Below are 17628 nucleotides of genomic sequence, written 5' to 3' on the forward strand. Positions count from 1 at the left end.
TAGGTTATTTTTAAATTGTTGGTTTTCGAATTAATTGTTATAAAAAAAATTGTAGTAGAATTTCAAAGTTAAAAAGCGAGGGTTGTTTAACACGTTTTCTCAGGGGACCATATAACAACAAACTATTCTCCGACAAAAATAAAGAAAGTTTGTGATCCAACCAACCCACTAAAGAAGGATGAACCACTTAACCTTCACAAAAATACGAACCAATACTTAGTGGTTTGACGTGACCACCTACCACAAGATATTGTCAGCCACAACTGACAATAATGTAAAGAAATTATTCAAGATTGAAGTCTGTATTTCAAATCCATCAAGGCTTTTATATATATCAGGACAAAAGCAAGATGAATACATCATTCATCGTCTTCAAATTTCTTTAGAAATAAATTTTTAAATTATTTCGGTTTATGTGTGTTGTAATTCTAGCTACGATAAGTAGTTAAACAATTTTCTCCTCCTCTGCATGAGGTTATTATGTAATAATATGTCGTATGTTTGAATAAAAGAACCAATGTTCATTGTTCCTCTCATGTATTATTTTCAAAATTAAACTTCTTTCTTATACACCCGAGTTAGGAAATGATACAATGTTGTGCTAAGTGTTGTTGAAGGGATCTACATCATTAACTATCTGTTGAGAATATGTTGCTAGACTGTGAGGAGCAGTTTGTAAAACTCGATGGATACAATCCGAAGACATTTCGGTCAAAGAAGTAAAATGTTTAATTTATTCTATGAATGCATAATGTATTGTATGAAAAAAATCGTATATTTATGTTACATAGGTTTGAAATCTTGCATACTGTTATGTCTTTGGGCAAATTTGATAGGTTTAATAACGTCATATACCAAAAATAGAGCTCTATGATGATTTTACAAAATACTAAATAAAGTAGGATGATTAAGCTAACTTTTTGGGACTTTTTAAATAAATATTATAAATTTAAAAAAAAATTTCAAAAATATAACAGATTTTAAAATTTTAAAAGAATATGATAAGGTGGGGTTTGTAACCCCGCTTCATTGAGGAGTCGGGGTCTGAGACCCCGACTGCTAATTGTGTTTTTCGAGGAGTCGGGGTTTGCGAACCCGACTCCTATTTTTAATTTTTTTTCCCGACAACTTCTTACAATTGATTAATGTTGATTTTTTTTTTTTTTTGTCATTTTGTATGACAAATGTATCTGATAAAGCAAAATTGAACACCTGTGATGGCCAAATTGAACACCCGTGAATCTATACTGAATTCAACTTGCAATATCAGTGATGCTCGAACATGTAATTGCTTGCTTTTATCATTCCTTTCCCTCATGTTCTTCTTCTAAGGTGCATGTAAGTTTTTTCTTCTTTTCTAACTTTTTTTTTCTTATTTCAATCTATTTTTCCTCTTCAACACCAATTTTTTTTATTCTTTACTTTGTGTTTATGATGAACTAACAAGAAGCTTAAATTTTTTTCTTAAATTTTTTTTCTTTTGCAGGTTTAAATTTTTTTGAAAAATCAATAATTTGGAGTTCTTCGTCAACAAAGTAAGTGATTTTTTTATTAAACAACACTTGTTAATATTTTTTAATTAAATTTATCATGACTTTGTTATGTTTAGTGTTATCTCATTCATACTTTGTAAATAATAAAATTTAAGATGTTAAAATTTTTTAATGGTGACAAATATTAATGTTAAAACGGATACGAATGCCTTGAAAAATTATAGTAATCAAAATTTAATTGTTGAATATTAACTAGTTTGGAGAATTTGGATATTAAATATAATTTAGATACAATCTGATAAATTTTAAAAACTTTTTTTATTCAATTAGTTTTCAGTAGAATGAAAATTTTGAGCAAATTAAAAATAATTTTGTGATATTAATTAAATTTTAAGTATAAAAATGTTTATAAATATTATAAAATAAAAATCTTGTAGCAAATTTTAACCGACATTTGAATTATAATTTAAAATTTTTTTGTCATATATTTATCAGTATCTGAATATTTATCAGTATATGATTTTTCTAACTAAATATCTATTCATTATTATATATCCTTTCTAAACATAATAAATATAAATTGTATAAATAGTCAAAAAGATGTTAGTATTTATAATACAAAATTTTTCTAAGATCAAATAATTATTTATAATCTTTTTTAAAAAAAATTCTATCAAAATCGATTGAGAGAAATGTTTTATAATTACAAAGCTTTTAATGATAAGTTTGAAAAAAATAAATTGGTTATACGAAATAAATACTAATTTGATATACATATATACTTGAAAATTTTCTAATAGTAAATTTTTCATTAGTAATATTAAAAATATTGTTTATATATTTAAAAAATTAAATAGTATACTCATTTTTTTATATCATAAATGATATAATTTCAAATATTTTTATGTAAATATATATAAAAAAATATTATAGCATTTTTCTCATAACATAAATATACTGAACTTTCCTAAAATAAATTTATTAATTTTTGTACACTTAAAAAATATATTAATTGTAAAAATATAACAAAATAATGTTTTATTAGCTTTTTGGACTTAAAAAAATACTGTAATGTTAAAAATATAATTATAATTTTGTATTATTATTTCTATTTTTTTGAAGGAATATTATTATTTCTAATTAATAATAAATTATTCTTGTTATTTTTTACAAGATGGGGGCATATATCAAACCGGTCGACCGTAGTGTCCTTTACTTGCAGGAGACTCATATCTCAAGAACAATATCAAGCGATAATATCGATACCATTTTAGAAGTCAGACGATCGGATAACCGAATTTCGAAACTTTATAGTTCTGGCTTAATTCACAATCGTGTTCTGACCCTCTTGAACGAGATGGGGTTATATGGTGTTCTCCGATGTGGCTTTCGACCTATTGACAATCATCTAATTACAGCTTTAGTTGAGAGGTGGAGACGTGAGACTCATACATTCCACCTACGTGTTGGTGAGGCCACCGTCACACTCCAGGATGTTGAAATAATATGGGGTTTGAATATTAAGGGCCAACCTGTAACGGGAACCGACATGAGTCACACGGCTGAAGAATGGCGTCAAAAATGTGTCGAGTTACTAGGTTTTGCACCCACTGCATCTTTAGTGACTGGAGGACGCTTATCGATATCTGTTTTAGACGCACACTGCAGAGAAAATCAGATTGACAACGACAGTTCAGACTTGGAGGTGGTGCAATATACTCGATGTATTGCCCTGATGGTAATTGGAGGATGCATGTTCCCTGATTCTCGTGGTGGTGTTGTGAGTCTTATGTATTTGCAGCTACTTCTTAATATTCCACGGGTGAGTAGGTATAGTTGGGGAAGCGCTGTATTATCCTTCCTGTATCGCGAGTTATGTAAATCATCAATTATAGGGAGGAAAATAATTTGTGGGCCTTTGTTGATCTTACAGGTAGCTTTATTATTTTGTTTATAATAATTTCACAATTTTTGTAAGCCAAAAATAATTTGTAGGCCTTTGTTAATGCTGCTTTATTTAATGCAGATTTGGGCATGGAGCAGGATGACATCGCTTAGTCCTGATGTACATGGTTATTGCCATATTGTTCCTGCAGCCCCCGATGTAAATGATAACGACTATGATACAATTCTTCCAATTGCTCCTTATGGTGCAAGGTAAATTTTTGCAAATCAATTTAGCATTTGAGTTACAAAAATATTTGAAATTATTTTTGTTTGTTTAGGTGGGCTCGTCATTTTAGTCATACTCATACATCTACCCACTCAGTACGTATTATACGTGAGATACTTGATCTTATGGAAGATGGTCAGGTGTTTATCAATCAATATTCATCAATATTAATACTAACATTCAATTAACACTCATATTGATTTTACATTTTTTTATTAATTGCCGTTTAATTGGACTGTTTACAATTTCGAAGCGCTCGATGTGCAAGCATTCATCACAGGACATCAAGGGGAAATATGGCGATGTGTATGCCCTCTAATTTGTTTTGATATTGTGGAAATGTATCGTCCAAATCGGGTGTTGCGTCAATTTGGAATGCGACAACGAATTCCCGAACCCGCAACTGATGGGGATGATCTACACAACTTGTCCCGAGTAGGACATCGTAATTTTGATTGGAAAGAATTTCATAGTGGTCCGATTGAGATATGGAAAAATAAGGAAACACATATCGTGGAGGATATGCTCGTCTCTGGACACATGATGGTGGACTACCAATATAAGAAATGGTACAACAACATCACTATACGATTCATTTCTCCAAATAGCGAAGGAATTGGTTACTCCAATGGACAAGCAAAATTCCGAGCCATTGTGGTTAGTGTTAATGCAAATTTATCAAATTAAATTATTTGTACTTATTTTCTAATGTTTTCTTAATTGATATGATTTGTGCTACATAGGACGAGGAAGCAACCACACTCACAAATCGATTCAGAGGGCTTAGCGTACATGAACAATCGAGGGAGGCACTTGAGGAAGCCATTCAAGATGATTGGAGAATTGGTTCACGTCTTCGTGATGCACTGAATAGGGTATCTAATGATGAAGAAGTGCAACATGATATACCACGTAGAAACTCGTTTCAAAATCTTGAGGAATGTAGTCGTCGTCGACGACGTGAATCGGGTTCTAGTAGCTCATCTGGTTCACAGCAACATCGTAGACCACATGGATTCGATGTCACTGCCACTTCACATGAACATTGCATGCGTGGGTCATCACGTGGTCATGACATGTCTGGAACGTCACATAGACCATCAACAGTGTCTAATGTTGACTATCGACCATCAATGCAATACGGTTTTCACACTCCGTACGTTGCTAACAGTGTATCATTCACTGATCTACTAAATTCTGACCATCGACAGTTTGATGATGAAGTGCGCTCGTTTAATCATGAAGTGCGCCCAAACTATTTGACTTCACCGATTCCATTCCATGGATTTTCTGCCACATCATCTGCTAATGATCCATATGGTTTAAACAGAGAACACAATACGGAGACAGAACATAATACGGATATGGAAGCAGAACAGTTAAACTTGCGAAGAAGTCTACGAGTGCGTATACCACGTGGTTGTGGCACTAGCCATTTCTATTACTACTAGTATTAGTATATCCTCTATGCATGTCGGTTTCATATTCTCGTCAATTGTAGTTTGTTGTTTTATTTTGGTATTTGTATTTTGGATGTGTTATGATATTTTTATTTGAAAATAATATGATATATAATGTCATTTGTATAATATATATTATACAATAAAAAATCATATATTTGAATATATTATTATAATACTATGTAATAAAATTTATTTTAAAAAGCGTTAACTTATATGTAATTAACTAAGTTGAAATATTGAATTATACTTATATAAATCATATAACATGATATAAATTTATTGACAGAATAAAATATCAATAGTCAAAGTAAAAAATCAAACATCAATTACAGCCAAAACAACAACTACAATTATTTAAAAACTGTTGTTATTACACATTCGTAATACACGTAACCACACTTCACTTGCAACACAAATCTTAATATTATTATGATAAACAACACATGAAACTCCATTGTTATGATGTACCACCACGTGCATAAGCCTGCCTCTCTCTTGTTGTTGGTCGATCCATCTCATTATGTATCCTTGATGTTCTATGTCTACCAGCTCTTCGTTTTTCACGTCGACATTGGTTATGGTTTAATTCAAATTCAGCTTCATCCCAATATCCTTCATCTGGTATTGGGATAAATCTTCCTTCATATGTTTTAACATATCGTTGCATACTTAGCCACGGCTGCATTAATTCCATCGGGTCCAAACCGTACCACTTTGCTGTACATATGGCATGAGAGCAAGGTATTCCGAAAATTGTCCATTTTCCGCAAGAGCAATCACGAGTACTCAAGTTCACAACTTGTACATGTTCATTATGTCCTAGTCGTCCTCGTGTTACTACGGATGCAGATTTGTCACTGATTTCGTATCTGCTAACACTGTGATTGCTTGATTTGATTGACCATTTCTCGTATTTGTGGAATGCAAAATCAGGCCACGGTTGGTTGTTTGCCACCATATAGGTAATTCTTTCCTTACGATCGAAGAAATATTTTACACAACGTCCAATTGTTAACTGCACAATTGCTGAAATAGGAAGACGTCTTGCACCCTTCAACACACCATTCAAACACTCGGATATATTTGTCGTCATCACACCACGACGCCATCCACCATCATGGGCCATCGTCCACTTCTCACGTGAAATCCCACACAAATATCGATACGCATTCGGGTTAAGGTTTTTAATTGCATCCATTGTGGCATCAAACTTACGTATCTGATGTTGAGTGCCCGCTCGCCAACAAAGATCTTTCAAATGAACATTCTTAAACTGATTGTTGAAGTTTGAGCATACATGGCGCAAACAAAAACGATGTACTCCACGAGGAGGTTTGAAATCTGGTACATTATCCACGGCGCTTACAATAGCCCGATGCCTATCAGAGGTAAGACATATACCTCTAGCCCCACGAATGACATGTTTGCTTAGATTATCAAGAAACCATTTCCATGAGTCGTACGTCTCTTCATCAACAATCGAAAAAGCCAATGGCAATACCTGATTGTTTGCATCCAATCCCACTGCTATCAACATTTTGTGCTTGTACTTGGTATATAAGTGGGTTCCGTCAATGCTAATAACCGTACGACAATGTTCAAACCCATCTATGCACGGTCTGAATGCCCAAAACACATAATTCAAAATCTTCACTGTTGGGTTATACGTATCAATATGGTTCCACTCAACGATAGAGCCTGGATTGTGCTTCACGAGGGCGCCCATATATCTCGGTAGTCGTCGAACAGAACTTTCCCATGTTCCATAAACATTCTCAACAGATCGCCTCAAGCTATGCCATGCCTTGTGATACGAAATATTGTACCCAAATTTGTCCTTAATCAGTTGCATTACATATTTGATTTCGTATGAAGGGTCACAACGAACTATACCCACAAGAGTGTTTGCCACCATGTTCATGTCCATGTTATGATGGTCAAGGCCGACATGACTAGAGATACACGTATGTGACCCTCCATACTTAGTGATTTTCCAATAGCCCGACTTCACCTTGAGCGATGCTCGAAGACCCCAATGACATGGCATAGTTGAAGACTTATTTTTGCAGCAAACTTTCCAGAACGTCGGTGAGCTTTGGACGACACGGTACTCACGTCGTGCGACCCTAACAGAGTAGTCCTTGACACTGGCAATCAGTTTTTTTTTGTCCTTGAATATCATGTTGATGCACAAATAGCCTCTTTCAGGGTTGTAATAGGTCGTGAGACTTGCATATGGGAGATCTGTAGAATCTGGAATTTGCTCATCGTACACTTGGCTGAAAAATGGTGGATCTTCACAGATTATCGACCTATCCACTTGAATATTGTCAGGCACCGTACCTTGCCTCCATGCTTGAGATGATGTACCCTCATTTGGACCTTGTGAATAACCGACATCACGTTCAAATGCATTATTATCATCATTTTCATCAACATTACCATCTTCAGAATCGTTGGAAGGTGAATCTTCATCACTATCCTCATCGTGGTAACTATCCATAAAGAAATCATGTCTCGTTTGTTCATCATATGATGTGAACGGAGTAATTTCATACGGATTACACCTTCTTCTTGCACTAGACTCCCATCTACGCCCATCATCTGCCCATGGAATGGTTTGTTCAACCACATGATTATTCGCATATCGATCCCAATTATTTGGCTGTTCATCTTCACCCACAACAACATTTGAAGTGCCTCCTCCATCATCGAAGCCCATTGTACTAAATCCTTGTGTAATACATGGGATGTAGGCTTCTAGATCATTGGAACAAACATTATTTTGTACCGACTCAGACTCAATATACAAATGTAAACACTGCAGGTCAATCTGAGATGTCATAAAATGTAAATTATCGTCATCTTCGATACAAAGTTGAAACTCTATTCTATGCGTCATCTCCATGTAGGCATATTTGGTTGTCAACTTCAGCATAAATTCCTTGCTGTTAATATTTAACTTTTTATACAATCTCTTCATCAAATCAGAATAAGTTATGGACCGTGGTACCATCATCATCTTCACAGCAGGCTTGCTGTATTCCACAGTTCCTTGTTGTGCAACTACATAACCATTGGCATACAACGACACTGATATAGTGTCCATTTTCTGTGTTACGTGAATATAATTATAATTAATCACAACACAACATATGTTATAAAACTATGAAATTCTGAATAAATTAACCATGATCGTAAAGTGATTGATTTTAGAGAGAAAAAAAAAGTTCATTTTAGTTAGTACATGTAAATAAAATTGAAACAAAATGTTGAAGAAAAAATACCTTTATATATAACCAACATTCAGCTATAAAATACACTACCACATCATCGCCGAATGCATCTTCATCAATGTCAATACGAATGAATTATTATTCATGTAAGTTATACATATATAGTGGGACGAATGAATTATTAGTCATGTAAGTTATACATATATAGTGGGAAGAAAGCATAAAAAAACAAAAGAGTATTCAATGAATATATTTCAATCAGACATTTGTCCCGAGATTCGCGGTGGTTACTGTAGCGGTCAAGGAGTCGGGGTCTCAAACCCCGACTCCTCGAAAAACACAATTAGCAGTCGGGGTCTCAGACCCCGACTCCTCAATGAAGCGGGGTTACAAACCCCACCTTATCATATTCTTTTAAATTTTTAAAATCTGTTATATTTTTGAAATTTTTTTTTAAATTTATAATATTTATTTAAAAAGTCCTAACTTTTTGATAGAAATAAAATAAAATTTAAATGAAATTAGAATTTGAAAATTTATAAATATTTAAACATTATTTTTTTATAATTAATTACGTTAAAATAATATGCAGAAATAGGTCACACAAACAGGCTACACATTTCAATGCTGAGGAGCAGTAAACGCAAGACAGGTAAAATCCACGAAACCTCAGACAGCCCACAAAATCTGCAACAAGGAACAAAATCTGCAATGGATCCTCGTCTCTGGCACAAAGTTGCTGCTGTCTCTGGTGAATCATCTGTTTTCCTACCTTTTGGTTTTGATTTTGATGGGTCGTTTACGGAACTTCGATTCGGATCTTTTGACTGCTGTTTTGCAATGATTCCACCAGCTGCTAGAAAATCCAGATTTTCATTGATTCTTTCTTGTAATTCTTTATTTTATCCGACAAATAAAATTTAAAATCGTTGAAAGGTGTTGCTGCTCTGGGACTGGGAACATACGGCGCCCATTTTTTCAAGCCGAAGAACCCTTCTTACAAAGAGGTATGGATCCTCGTATCTGGTTCAAAGTTCTTACCCGTATGTTTTTCTTCATTTGCTCTGACTTTGTTAATGAATCAACAATGGATTCTCGTCTCTGGCACAAAGTTGTTACCCGTATGTTTTCTTCTTTTGCTTTGACTTTGGGGTTTTACTTTGTGTATATTGGTTGGAAGGTCTGGCACACGGCATCCGTTTATCATTTGGTTCACACAGCAGCCCTGCTTGCTGCTCCTATTACTAAGTATCCCACCGTTGTGAGTTCCCATTGATTTTATTTTGTTGAATTCGATTTTTTTATATATTTTGCTTCCGTTGATGATTTTTTATGTTTGAATTTGTTGTAGTTTGGAGTCCTTTTGACTAGTGGAATCTTGGGATTTTCCGGGACGTGAGTGTCTGCTTCTGGTTTACTTTGTTGCAGCATGATTGGCAGCTTAATTTACCATTATTGCATTATGCTTTAAAATACAGAATCCGTAGAAAAGATAATTTCGGATGCTCGGTCTGTGATTTTAGAACACAACTGCATTGTTCAACTTATTTTTGTTTTGAAACTTTTGAATATTCTACCCTGTTACACTGAAGGCAAATTTTATTTCATAGTCTTTAAATTGATGCTAAGGACTAAGGTGCACTTTAATACTGCCTGAACCTATGAAACACATTCAAATTTACGATCTTAGATTACTCCGATGATGTTTGGTCTGGACTCTGGCTCATCGAAGAGTAATGGGGTTCTTTAGAATTAATTTACTTATGGTGTATGATGTTATGTTGGGGGGGAGAAGAGTGGTTAACTAAGTGCACAGCACCTTATGGAAGTGGTTAACTCATTACCTGGTAGCTGCTTGATTTACTAGGAGTAGCCTTTTTTTGCTTGCTTGTTTATATTTGTAGGAACCTGTGTCGTGTTTTCATATTTACTTCTACTCGGTAACCAGAAAGCACTATCTTTTGGAAGCTCTAGTGCCCATTTCTTGGCTCAATCTCAGCTACAGGGTCCTCAAAATGCATGTAAAATGCTGCATTAATGATCAATTTCGGCATTTCTAGTTCTTTTTTGGCAGTATGTTAGTATAATGACTTGGATTATGTTAAAGGAATTCATATAAATGTATTGAGTGCCATATGGAAAACTCACTTCACATATAGAGTTTGAACTTCTTTTCGAACATTGTCTCAGTTGATTTAAATGGTGATTTGCAGGTGTTACGCGGTTGCATACCTTGAAGATAGAACATATTCTAGAGTGGCTCCATTTGGAGGATTCGCCTTTATTGGCGCTTGGGCAAGCTTGTTGTTTTGACATTGGCTTTGAAAATGGCATGCTACAATGTCTTTACTGATTAAATTTGCCAAGGCTTTTGAGAATTAATTAAAGTATTAGGAACCAGAACTCTGTTGTTTATGTACACTACGAAGTCATCGACTTAATCTCAAATATGGCAAGTTTTATAATAATCTGTGGATATGCTTATAGTTATTGTGTAATTGGAGAAACTTCCTGTGAATTTGTTGTTGATTTTGTATCATGATAATTTTGGCATGCATTTGTTAAGGAGAAATTGCCTTTATTTCCATCTATTCAGTTATAACTATTTCCTATTGATATTCAATTAGAACAACCTGTATACTAAAAATTTAGTGAACTCTGTATTACAGTGGCACAAAATTGCACCAAATATTCAGCTTAAAAAAAAAATTTCACCACCTATTTTATGTTGCTGAATGGGAAATTACAAATATAACTCTCCTATTTTAGGTTGCAGAACGGTCGGCTCTGCAGGTCTTGATAATTTTGTGTTTAATTTGATGCTATATTTTCTTTAAATACATCAGTATTTGTCAAGAAAAAGAATATTTATACTTCTCTGGTCCACATATCTTTTCATGAATAAAAATCGATACAAAATATTAAATATATAATATAAATATATGATTTTCCAATACCAATTATTTCAGATATGGTATAAAGTATGTGTCGGTGAATGCAATTTTCAGATTAACCAGAGAGCTGTTGAATTTCTTGCTGACCCTGGAGAGTATCCAAATTTATTTGAAGATTGGCAGATAGCACTTGTTGTGGACGCTAAAGTTGGTGATTTCACTTTTTGGGTTGTATTTGTGGATATACATTTTCGACTATCTTTCCATTTTAGTTAAGACATGTTTATGAATTATTTTGCGACTTGTATGTAGACTATATTTTGGGTCAAATTTTTGACTGGTAAAACATATGTTGGATTAAACATTTAATGAATTTGATTATTTTTAGTTGTAGATATTGTGCTACTGATGTATATTTGTTCAACTTTGGTGAAATGAATTTTTTTTACTTCACTAATTTATGAAAAAAATGGAATTAAAGATAATTCAAATACTCCAAAAAGTTATAAAATTAGTATAGTGGTAGTGAAAAATTACTTCGTTAAATTAAAATAATGCGGAAGTAAAATATCGTATACTACTTCAGCATTTGACGATATAAATGGAGTAAAAGACGTATTTTATTTCGACAATCAATGTAACTTATTAAGTCATATGTCATCATTTACTTCGTTAATTGACGAAGCCAATGAAGTACAAGACATTGTTTTATTTTGAGCTCGGTCCAATTCTGAATCAGTTTTATCCCTTTGGTTCGGCAACAGATTTCGCTTTTTCTGAACTACGACTTCGATTTTAATGTGAAGTAAAAAAGTACCATTTTGCTACATGCTCGTCAACTTCGGAATTTTTCTATCTATTACTTCTTTTAATAGCTATAATATATTAGGGAAATTGTACTAGTATACTTTCCAAGTGGTTAACACTTATTGAGTGGATAAGTTATCTGTTGGAACATTTCATGTTCGCAATCTTGATTTTGATATTAACAAATCTTGTTATTTTGTTACTAATGGTTTATCGTAGTGCGCAAGATATTGTAACTGATCAGAAGCCGAACTGATCAGTTATCTCGCCTAATTGAAGCTTTCGAGAACGCCAACTGATAGTGCCAACTGATTGCCCAAACTGAATCAGTCCAACTGATGTATCGAAGAACAGTTCCATCGATTGATCAGTTGTTAAGTAATTCAGCAAAAGAACTTCAGAAGCCCGGCCAACTGATGAAGTGCTCAATTGATGGAAAGTCCAACTGACCAGTTCAACTGAACCAATGTAACTAGTTAAGCTGACGAGCCAACTGATTTCACCAGACCAGTTCAACTGACCAGTTCAAAACATCAGTCAGGAATCAATCAGTATGGAGAACAAGACAAGCTTATTCAATAGAATCCAGCTGTGCGCACAGTGTAAAATATATGTTCTATCAGTAGTACAATTAATGGACGTTGCAGCAAAAATTAAACCCGAGAGATTCCTGGAGACATGTCGGAAAGTCGAGACACAAAGCCCTAGAAACGAATTCAAGCTGCAACGGATACAATTATTGAGTCTTACTGTGCGGTCAGTTTCCCGACTATATATAGAAGATCGGTGAAGACCAATACAGAATAACAACAAGTGTGTGGAAAAATAGTGAAAAAAAAATGGCACGCTTAATGCTTATCAGCTTTCAAGAAGCAATCAGCCCAGAGGGAACACTTCATCGTGTTATCAGCTTAGATTAGAAGAAAAATTCCCTCAGTGTGTGAGAACACTTTCGTGTTATACTCAGAGATCAGTTCTCACACACACACACACACACACACCACCTCTGAAATTCTGTCTTGCACAAAAGACGTTAAACTTGTGTATGTAGTCTTTGACACACAGACGTTAAACAAGTGTTGGCTGAAAGGTGCTGTCTTCAGTCTAGCTAGGAGTTTAGTTGAGGCAGTAGTGTAAGTCCTAAGCTGAGTGGGTTAGTACAAGTAGTTGTATAAATCAAAGTTTCTAGTGGATGCTACCCGAGGTGGTAAAAAAGGTAACATAGCAGCAGTTGAAGTCTCTGAACATCCATAAACATATCTTGTGTACTTAACTGATTAACTGTTGTTTTCAAACTGACTTGATCAGTTAGAACATCTGTCAGTTCATTTTTCACCATAACTCAAATGGCATATGCGACAACTGATTCTTTGCTTTTCAGTTATTCAATTTACATAAGTTAAAATATTTTCTAATTTAATAGGTCTCTTCACGAAGCATTACTTCGAGTTTATTCCGCTTGGTTTTTAAACCAAACTCGATTTAATTTATTGGTGTTAACATTCTTAGAACACGAGCTATTGCAGCTCATTGGAGAATATAATATTTGAAGCATCTTCGAAGGTGCTATAGCACGCGATCCTTCAATTGATATCAGAGCTAGTTGTTCTAAGAAGAACATTTGAAGAAAACTGTGTTTTAAAATATTTTACTTTAAAATAATGTTAAAAGCTATTTAAAAGTATTTCATACTATTTTCAAAACTATTTGAAAATGTTTATCTTTCACTCATTGTGAAGGGTTGAGAGGATTGGCTCTGCAACTAACATTGTCGCCACTTCTCTAGACTTCGAGCTTTGGGGCTTTAAATCAGCATGCATGGTTCTGAGCTTTACCTGTCAAGATGCATAGCTAAATTTTTCAGTGAACAAGGTTTCAGCATCAAAGCCTTCCAAGTCAGCTGTTCTTCAGACGAAACTCTTCCATGCTAGGATGTTGGTTAATTTAATCACCAGCTGTATTCCGCTTGAACCAGTTTGAGTCAGCTCGACCAGTTCTGTAGTACAGAGATCAAGTTCAAGGCAAATTAGCTCGTCTCTCTAGCAAATTAAACTCACGAACAATGCAGCGTTTCAAACAGTCAAGACAACCAAATTGTTGGTATAGCCAGTTCTGTCATACATAAACCGACTAATAACTGATGCTATTTAAAATATGTTATTGTAGTAGGAATTTTCCTTACAACTGATGTATGCACTCAAATGTAAAATACAAGGAAGTTTGTTTGATTTAATAAACATCATGTTTATCCAGTTGTGATTCTTTGTGACTGAATGGATATTTCCAAACTTCTTGTCTACATTGCTTGAATGATTATAATCTCTGAATGAGTGCTTAGTTAATTTTTTCAAATAAGAGTTTTTAAATTCATTTGATGATGGAGAGTTTTCTTACCCTCAAACTGAAGTTGTTTTTAAAATTTTCTCAAATTCAGTTCTTAAGGGGTGCGTTTAACGATGTTAAAATGTACTAACCCTCAAACTTTAAAAGTGTTTTAATTTGTTTTTACCGCTTTAAATGTTCAAGTTTTTGAAAGGGGATCGGTTTTAGGTGTTCTAAAGCGCAACGGAAGTTCAAAATTTATTTTCTAGCAAGAAAACCGAACACCTCATGTACTAGGATGTGTAGCAAATACAAAAACACAAAATATGACATTCATAGCGTGTTTAGAATATATATCTATCAATCACGAAGGATTGATGATGGCTCCAACTAAGTTGTAAACAACTTGGCTCTTGAAAGGATGAACTTCTACAAGCTTTCCCTGAGCACTCCTTGCTCAAAATTAAGCCCACCACCAACTAAGTAGATCCCCTCATATTTTGCACTAGAAAAATAGGAGGATTTTTCTTTGAGAGGTAAGTGTTTTCTCCAACAATTGAAGAACAAAATTGAGAGAAAAATTGGAAGGAAACCCCCTCAAAATTTCGGCCAAGTATGATAGAATGAAGGGGAGGGAGACTAGTTTTAGTAGTGTAAAAAGCTAAAACACTTTTAACATGCCAAGCCTTGGAGATTGAAAAAGTAATCTCCAACCTTTCACCTCCCATGCATGCAATGTTATTTGATTTTTAACAAATAAAAACCCATGGACTTAATTTTAATTATCTCAAAAAAATTTGAAACTAATTAAACATTACTTGAATTTACTCAAGCGACTAGTTGAATAATTATTTTACTATTGGGCTCTACAAGACCCGATATGATTTAATTAATTCAACACTTGAATTAATTTAATTATTTAGACTCTACTAGGCCCACTAGTGTTTAATTAATTCAACACTTGAATTAATTTAATTTATTCCATGATAATGTTTATGAAAATCACAATTTTCAAATATATTATTTATTTGCCCAACTTTTAATTTAGGAACACTTCCACAAATTAAAAGTTACATTTCCCTCATAGAAGTCATACTTCTATTTTTCCTTACGCTTATAAATGATTTATAAGCCGTTCAACACATTGAACTATTTTACTTCTCAACAGGATCTAGAAAGTTAGTACTTGTGTGGCCCTCAATGGTTCATTGATACAACTAGTCGTGGGTTCATATCTCCATGTGATTCGGACTAAACATGTCCTTATACGAGCATACCCCAATTGTTCCATTCTTAATTATCAACTCCTTGATAATAAAAACGTCAGAACTCAAGTCTGATAGTACCCAACCAATCATGTTAAACGCCCAGCAGCATCGCTTACATGATTCCCCAGATATCAAATGATAGTACCTGCAAGAACCATTCAATTATGGTTAGCGTACAGTACGGTCCCTTCAACTTATATATCCCGACCGATTCGACAACCATTGGAATATCGAGAGTTGTCAATGAATCTATACTATGTGTCTGTTGTAGTTGCATAGATCGTGTAATCAATGAAACTCCTTTCATAATTACCACCATATTCTGATCAGAAATTTCATACTACATACACATAGGATATCCATACCCGAAGGTAAGCGGTGAATCCCCGACTACAATGCATCGACTCCTAATGTTTCGACAAAACACCCAAACTTGCCACCAGATGACCCTATGAGAGTCGGTAAACAAGTCAAAGTGTAATGCTAACACATAGAGTCTCAATGTTGTCCCGGGTCATAAGGACTAATGGTGTACAACCATAAACTAGGACGTTTCCACTCGATAAATGAGAACCACTTGGAAAGTCCTTTATGGAGGGTTGTTCAATGCACTCTACAAGGAGCACATATCTGCATGTTCGGACATCACAATGTCCCCTACCAACGAAACATGGTACTCACATCGCAGATACTAGTCTCGAACTCGAGCGGCCTATATCCTTCTTAGCGGCGGCTGAATCAACTAGGAGCTGTTTAGAATATACAATATTTCAAATATGAGTTTCATGATACTCATCATATGAGCATCTCATATTCTTTCTACTATTTGTATATTCAAGGACTTTATCTATGCAACATACATGGATATACAGATAAAGAAGTGCCAAAATAATAATTTCAAATATTATTAAAATAAAGATTGTTTATACATAGAGTTTAAACATGAACCCTCGGCCAACACTTGGCTCGACGGGCACCTACTCTAACAGTTTTGTGATCATCAAAATGAAGAGATTGTTGGAATATTTCATGTTCGCAATCTTGATCTTGATGTTAACAAAACTTGTTATTTTGTTATTAATGGTTTATCGTAGTGTACATGATACTATAACTGATCAGAAGCCGAACTGATCAGTTATCTCTCATAACTGAAGCTTTTTAGAATGCCAACTGATTGCCCAAGCTGAATCAGTCCAACTGATGAGAACAGTTGTGGAGACCCGAACCTTATTCATAATCTTAATCATTATTAGGATCATTTAAATAATCTGGGTCTAATTTTTTTTTAAATACACGAGTACGCAATATATGAAATAAATTTTATTTCATTTACAAGATCAATATCCCGATCTAAGTACAAGTCTTGTACAAAAGTTACTCATAACAAACTACGGTTCAGACACTACATCAAGTACTGAAAACCCATCTACTCTATATGTCCGGATCTCTACGCAAATCTTGAATCTCTCATCCTCTTCGTGACCCTGATCCTGTCCCACCTGTTGTCATGCACACATACAAACACGACAACAGCCGGATAACTCCGGTAAGAAATACATCCCAGTATAAACAATATATATATATGCAATCATATAATAGATATAAAAGCATGAAACACATATCAATAACATGTATCAAAATCTGAAAACATGAAATGATATAACACTGTAAATCAACTTGTGACTCGTCATCTCATACTCGACTCATATCTAATCTAGGGATCCCGGTGTCTAGATATTGTCTCATATATCGAATCTCAGCGATAGGAGTTGATCTACTCCTAAGCAACATCGATATAATTCAATCATCCAGTGTCTTATCATATCCGCCATAGACTGGGCATGTCAGCTTATGACTAGGCATCTCCGCCCATAAGTCAATACACGATTTTCTATAAATCAATAGACTAAGCATATCAATCTCATAACTTGCAAACATCAATGCAATAAAGTAAAATATGTGGTTTTTGGGA

The 17628-nt window shown here is 34.3% G+C and overlaps 3 protein-coding genes across 4 annotated transcripts; all 3 read left to right on the forward strand.

Moving 5' to 3' along the window:
* Positions 1 to 946: 946 nt before the first annotated feature.
* On the forward strand, positions 947 to 3869 carry LOC140814654 (serine/threonine-protein phosphatase 7 long form homolog). 2 transcript variants are annotated; one of them, XM_073173694.1, is made up of 5 exons: positions 947 to 1338; positions 1487 to 1535; positions 2668 to 3426; positions 3520 to 3650; positions 3719 to 3869. In XM_073173694.1, exons 3-5 carry the CDS (start codon positions 2668 to 2670, stop codon positions 3852 to 3854), a joined length of 1026 nt encoding a protein of 341 aa, XP_073029795.1. In that variant the 5' UTR covers positions 947 to 1338; positions 1487 to 1535; the 3' UTR covers positions 3855 to 3869. The 2 variants fall into 2 exon arrangements, with proteins under 2 accessions (XP_073029795.1, XP_073029796.1); XM_073173695.1 differs by having other exon boundaries at positions 947 to 1284.
* A 25-nt stretch (positions 3870 to 3894) lies between these two features.
* Positions 3895 to 5199, forward strand: LOC140814653 (uncharacterized). Its single transcript, XM_073173693.1, has 2 exons — positions 3895 to 4323; positions 4410 to 5199. Exons 1-2 carry the CDS (start codon positions 4006 to 4008, stop codon positions 5115 to 5117), a joined length of 1026 nt encoding a protein of 341 aa, XP_073029794.1. The 5' UTR covers positions 3895 to 4005; the 3' UTR covers positions 5118 to 5199.
* A 3753-nt stretch (positions 5200 to 8952) lies between these two features.
* LOC140815071 (uncharacterized) lies at positions 8953 to 10952 on the forward strand. The gene is made up of 5 exons (XM_073174174.1): positions 8953 to 9116; positions 9302 to 9372; positions 9546 to 9626; positions 9717 to 9760; positions 10579 to 10952. Exons 1-5 carry the CDS (start codon positions 8990 to 8992, stop codon positions 10676 to 10678), a joined length of 423 nt encoding a protein of 140 aa, XP_073030275.1. The 5' UTR covers positions 8953 to 8989; the 3' UTR covers positions 10679 to 10952.
* Positions 10953 to 17628: the final 6676 nt, after the last annotated feature.

Source organism: Primulina eburnea, chromosome 15, assembly GCF_022965805.1.
Source record: "Primulina eburnea isolate SZY01 chromosome 15, ASM2296580v1, whole genome shotgun sequence".
Taxonomy (NCBI): Eukaryota; Viridiplantae; Streptophyta; class Magnoliopsida; order Lamiales; family Gesneriaceae; genus Primulina; species Primulina eburnea.